The sequence below is a fragment of the Excalfactoria chinensis genome, chromosome 5 (genome assembly GCF_039878825.1).
Source record: "Excalfactoria chinensis isolate bCotChi1 chromosome 5, bCotChi1.hap2, whole genome shotgun sequence".
Taxonomy (NCBI): Eukaryota; Metazoa; Chordata; class Aves; order Galliformes; family Phasianidae; genus Excalfactoria; species Excalfactoria chinensis.
This window is the reverse complement of record NC_092829.1, coordinates 45,843,564-45,849,640: the sequence shown is the minus strand read 5'-3', so window position 1 is coordinate 45,849,640 and position 6,077 is coordinate 45,843,564. Positions and strand designations below refer to the sequence as shown.

At 39.9% G+C, this 6,077-nt stretch overlaps 1 protein-coding gene across 1 annotated transcript; it reads left to right on the top strand.

Annotated features, from left to right (window-relative positions):
• Positions 1 to 5,181: 5,181 nt before the first annotated feature.
• SMIM38 (small integral membrane protein 38) lies at positions 5,182 to 5,313 on the top strand. The gene has a single exon (XM_072336882.1). It carries the CDS (start codon positions 5,182 to 5,184, stop codon positions 5,311 to 5,313), a length of 132 nt encoding a protein of 43 aa, XP_072192983.1.
• The last annotated feature ends 764 nt before the right edge of the window (positions 5,314 to 6,077 follow it).

Here is a 6,077-nt window from a genome sequence, read left to right as displayed (position 1 = left end):
CTGCAATACCATGAATTAAATGACAAAAATCTGCAGAAGGAGAAATGAGAAGGGATGGTTTAGGTCTAGATCCATTCTATGCAATTACACTCAGTGAAAATTCCTTAATTTCACCAGCAAAAGGTCTGGAGGATCTTTCTGAGCAATAAAATTACACTACTAACCAAGTGTGAAGACATAGCAAGTTGTGTGGGGTCTCTCGCTAATGAAGAAGAAAATGGATGTAACTGATGGATAATAAGCTATTTTAATGTTTGCAATACACATTCTAAATATTTATGTGATGCTTTCATCCTGTGAATGACTAACATTGCTGTATTTTTATACTTTTTCATCAGGAGGTAGCTGTTTTAGATATCATTAATATTTTAATTTGTTGGTATGGTTAAATAATATGGCACAAACACAGACTATTTTATTTCCTCTAAATCACATGCTGTTTATGCTTCTGGACAGAAAATGCTATGAACTGAAGAGAATTGAAATACCTGCTACTGAGCATTGCAGTGTACAGCCTCCTGTGAAAGATATAATGCATTGACAGATCCCCAACTGGGAAGATCTCATTAAATCTTCTTTAAAATACAGATCTCTTTAGGTGATCATTTTTAAGGCAGATTTTTATTATTATTTTGAATCTTACTTGTGACCGAGGCCTTGAGGGAGGATGCTGAATTTGAGTTTTGCAGACACTCAGTTTTATGGATGCTGAAGTTACTCATAAGGGAGGAAAAAATGTAGTAAATGGAATATCTTATTTCTGTCCTTATATTTCTTGATCATGGAAATGGGCATAGTGAACTGACTGTGGTGGGAACAGCATGTTTGCTGGGACTTTCCAATAGAAAACCAGCGGGGCAGGTGTGCTGACTCAGTGCAATGCTGAATGATTTTGATATGTGCTCATTATCACAAGGTGTTTCAAGCAGGAATTGACATTGAATGTCAGATTTTGTCCTCTAATGCTATGAATACCTTGAATGGGCTCTTTGTAAGTGGTGGCTCATTTTCACTGTGATGCAGAATATTTGTTCAAGAGATTTCATGTATGTAAACTGGAGCAAGGTGCCTTTTTCACTCTGATAGCTGCAGCAGGCACATGACCAAAAGGTAATTGTTGGTCCTAAATTACTTTCTTTCTCTCTTTTTTCTATTTCTTTCTTTCTTTTTTTTTTTTTTTTTTATTTTATTTTTTTTTTCCCACCCCCTGTTCCTTGTCTCTTTCTTCTTTTAACAGTGAACTGGGAACTTCTTGTCAACCATGCCGACACTCCCAAATCCATTTTCCTCTATAGGTATAGCAACCTTTGATGTGTGGAAAACACAGTGAGTAATATATCCTCTTTTTAAAACATTGCATATATTTTGGGAAACACTTCAAACTGACAACAGGGTGTATAATGCAATTATTGTTGTATTGTCTGATTTATTGTGTATATGTTCACAGGATATATTAAGATTTTAAGAATTAAATTATATTAAATATATATTAAATTATATTTTATGAAACAGACTGCTCAATTTATAATTGGAGCTGGATAAGCAGAGATGAAATCTGTTGCTTTATATTCTAAAAGACATTATGCATTCTCACTGAGCTTAGTGGCGATTAATTACATAAGGTTAATTTTGTAAAAAAATGCAGAATTTGTCTTGGAAATAGTTTCAAATTAGAGGATTTTAATAAATGAGATGGTAATAATGTTGATTGTGTGATGAAATCCTGCATTATGAAGAAAAAGACACTCACTAGGATTACAGTTCTCTCTTGACCTTATTTTCTAGGGAGGGCGATTAGTTGAAAAAAGGTTTTAGTGAAATCAAGTCTGAGCAGAGAGGATGCTTTTTGGTGATAGAACATGCATTCTCTGAAAAGGCAAATCATTCAAGATAACAGAGTGCATTAGGAACACCTGCTATTTGAAAATATGTATTTGGAAAAATCTGGATCAGGATGATTAATATGTAGGCTCTGCATAGTGCTTTTTCTCAGCGAGTCTCAAAATACTTCACAAAGGAGAGGAGAAGAGCTATGCATATTAAACTGTATCTTCTTACACACGCATAGGTTTTTCATTTGTCACACAGAATCATCTTGATTATCCTGCACGTTAATTTTATGTGTGAAGCAGTATGTCCTAAGAAGTGAAATCTAAGCAGAAAAATACCTTCCTTCCACCTCCAGCAACTGGTGCTTCCTTTGTGTGAATGAGTGTGGTGCCCACGAGGAGTGCCAAGCTGACAGCCGCAGCCTGGAGCCACAGAGCTACCATTGAGCAGGCTGCAGGCGTGGGAGCATGCCCAGCACCAGGCAGGAGGATGTGTGGTTTATCCCCTGGCTTTAACACCTCTCAGGGAATGCTGGGGATGGCAGGGCCAGGACCACTTGTGAGCCCAGAAGGAGGCACCTGTTTGCTTGGCTCTGGAGGGAGCTGCCAGTTTGTAGCTGACAGAGCAAGTGAACAGTTTGCCAAACTGAATTTCCTGCTTAAATCCTGTACAGATGAGAAGAAGATCTCACATCAACACAGATGATGAGAATCTCTTAAAGTCAAACAGGTTAGAGAAACAATTGGCTGGAGTGACATAGCTGATCTTGCTTTAGGACAAAAGGATAGACCTCTTGGGTCCCTTTCTTCCTTTTTTTTACTCTTGTTGAGGTAGGTGCACCTATTACCAGATATATATGTGTATGTATATGTCATAGAATATCCCAACCTGGAAATAAAACATTTCCTAGATATGTAACATTTATATGTGATGGCACCATATGTGATAGTCATGATCATCCTGCATGTTTCCTTTATGCAAGGAAAAGCATCCAGTTTGAGGGAATCTAAAGAGTGATTACCAGGCCATCAGTGCAATTCCTTTATGATTCAAACTTTATTTGTGCCTTTCCCCATAGCACAAGCCAGTACTGGGAGGACCATTTGGGTTTCAATCAGGTCTTCTGAAAGGGTGTAGACTCTTGCTCTAGTTTTTCTTGCCATGGAGATGGTGTATGTAGCTTTATTTAGCTTTACCTCATCATTCAGGTCCTCTGATTTCAGGAGGTGTTATTTGATTGATCTTGGTTGGCATCAGTGTGATCCAGGACTGGCATGCTGGTTCTGACTGATGCAGGAGATGGCTGAATCCTTGCTGACTGCAGTCACTGTTTCATTGACTCAGCCGACAGTGGTGTTATCATTCACCTAGATTTTCTCCCCTTTGCTGGATTTTTCAGCAAAATGTTAAGCAGCAGGAGAGAGTACTCCCTTTAAACTTTACATTTTTTGAAGTCCGTAGGCATAAAGAGATGCTCACTGTTCAATGCTCTTCCACAAAGAATCCTCCTTAATCCTGTGATGGTGTGCGTTCATCCCTAGGTTGAGATTCCCTGAGTTGCTTCACATTCCTTCATAAATGCACGTAGAGTAATACAACAGACTTTTTCCTTTTAAGCAAGCTGATCAGTTCTGACACTTTCCAGCTCCATTAGAAAACCCCCACGGTAGCTGAGAGTATCCATTAATGTGAATGAACTCCTGAATTTCCTTAAAGTATTTGCTTTGTTCTGCCATTTAACTGTTTACAAAGCCTGGAGCTTTGCTCCTGATATACACAGTCAATAAAAGGAAACAGACTAAAGGTTGTTCCTTGTAGTGCAAATATATTTGTGTTGTTCTTGTAGAGGACAATATGTTGCATCTCACAAGGTTACCCCAGTCAACGCAATGGTAATGTCTGAGAGAGTACTAATATTAGGTATTTTGCGTGGGGTTTGGTTTAAGGCAGAGTTTTGAAGTTCAGGGAAGCAGTCCTGACACTGTGCTATTGCTTGGACCTCGTCCAAGCCATTTCTCCTACTGCTAATCCTTCATACTTTGACCTTCACAACTCTGCTTGTCCAGTTCCAGTTGCTGAAATCCAGGCCCAGACAAAATACTGCTTAAATGTCTACATAAGTCCTTGTTACCCTTCTGAACCACCTCCTAGAGCCTGCGCTTGTTCTTATGGGGACCTCAAGGTATCACTGCACTTATTCCCTTATTCTAAAGGAAAAAAGAATGTGTATTTTGCAGAGCTTTGAGTCTCTGAATCAGGCTTTTATTTCTTCTAGCTGGAAAGTATGGTTTCTGGGGAAAAGAGCTCGCTAGCTGAGCAAGTTCAAAAAGATCTTAGCAGTTCCCCAGCAATTACTCATTTCATCAATCCTCTGTATTTAAGGTGAGCTAAACCAAGTTCTTTCCTATAATGTCTACTTCAAATAATGCTGCTTTACATTTGGAGAGCCAAATAAGGAAATAGAACATAATCTTCCAGGAGTTTCTTTCCCTTTTAGTTTGCGTAACTCAGAGACTTGCTGTAACAAGAGCCCTTCTTTCTATGAAACCTGTTTAACATATTCAACTAAACAAACTATCTCCCCCCAAAAAGCGTGAGCGTTTTCTGTGTGCCTTGCTCTAGCATTGGCTCTTGAGGACGTTTCAGCATTTGTCAATGTGCTAATTGAGCAATGCATTGTGGACAGCTTCTGTGTTCTGATTTGTTGTGCTTTTTTTTTTTTTTCTTTTCTTTTTTTTTCTTTTTTATTTTTTTTCCCCCTCCCTCCCTTCTTCCCCTTTTAATTTGTCTAGGAGATAAAAAGCCCCTCCAGTGTTGTTTCCTGCAAAGACCATTCTTAAGAGCTCGTTGGACAGCGCAGGGCTCTTGAAGTGATAGCTAATTGGTGAAAGAAAGGCCCCGATTGTCTGGAGGGAGCTGGAAAGTGCTGCGTGTGCTGCTGAAAGGGACTAGGGAGAAGGTGCCTGGTTTCGCTGAGCAGCTGCTGCTGGAGATGTTTGGAGATTACATCAGCATTGGAAAAAAGGGGCAAAAAAAAAAAAAAGTCCAACTTCACAGAGACGGAGTTTATGGAGTTTTTTTTCCCCCTTCCAAAGGTCTTCTGACAATACTGTCATTGTCAATATAAGAGTTGTTAATTCTTCATGAATAGCACATGGGGCCTCTTGACTAAATGGTACGTTACATGTCCCAAATCTGTCAGCTGGGCTCTTCTCTCACATGCTAGTGAGATCACTTTGATTGGAATGTTACAGGAATTGCTGGGCTGGCTGTGCAGAATTGAATGCTGCATTATATAATTAGATCTCCCAGAGTATTTTTTTGGCATTACCTCATTATTCTAGCTTAAATATGGAATCAGTCCTTTTGATGACTTTACTGGTTGTAATTATATTAATACGATTCATTTTATGGTCCTGTCTTAGTGCTTATGTAGATTACAAACTGTCTCGAAGGTTTCCTGACAGGAAAAAATTGCTCTAAAAGAGCTTCTTCAGATTTCAACTGACAGTGAGGACAACTGGAAGAGGTAAATGGACCTAGAACAGATTTTACCTTAGCCTCTGAGGAGAGAGAAATGGCCAGTTGAGACTGCAACTCGGTGAAAATCCTTCCGAAGGCCTCATGCTGACAGAGAGGGAATAGAAACCACAACAACTGATTGAGTCAAATGACTTCCTATCAGACTGGAGCAAGAATTTGTTGCTGGGAACAGGGTTGTGAATGTTTGCCAGTTAAACGATCTGGACAAGCTGGAAGGAATCCTATTGTTGGGCAGTCCAAGGTTGTCAGTGGCCCAGTCTTGCTACATGAAATGCAATGGCCCATTGCCTGCTGGACAAGCTGCTGGTCTGCACGTTAGGATGTCAGCTGCACACCCTGCCTGGATGCAACAACTGACTGTGCCTGAATGAACATGGAGATTACTAACCTGGCTCAGGATCTGCTGCAGATTTGCAGAGTGGATTTTTACATGATTGGCTTGTTGCTTAATTCCTCCTGTGGTTTCTCCCCATCAATCAGATCAGAAGCTGATTATAACCCAATGATTGCCTTTCTTTTCAAGTGGTATATCTGAGTAACAGAAGTGGTTGGGCATCACTCGGATAGTCTGTTCCATGAAAAACAGATCTGTGCGTTACAGTTTCTCTGACAGACTCCAGCTCTGTTTCAGCAGTGTTGGGTGTGGGGGCACGCCACGGTGCTTAGAGGCCTTACAAAGTAATTTCTCTTCTAGCCTTTAGTAA

Bases quoted from the DNA above. Each gene is read 5' to 3' on its own strand.
- SMIM38 (XM_072336882.1), top strand. From the start codon at position 5,182: ATGGAATCAGTCCTTTTGATGACTTTACTGGTTGTAATTATATTAATA.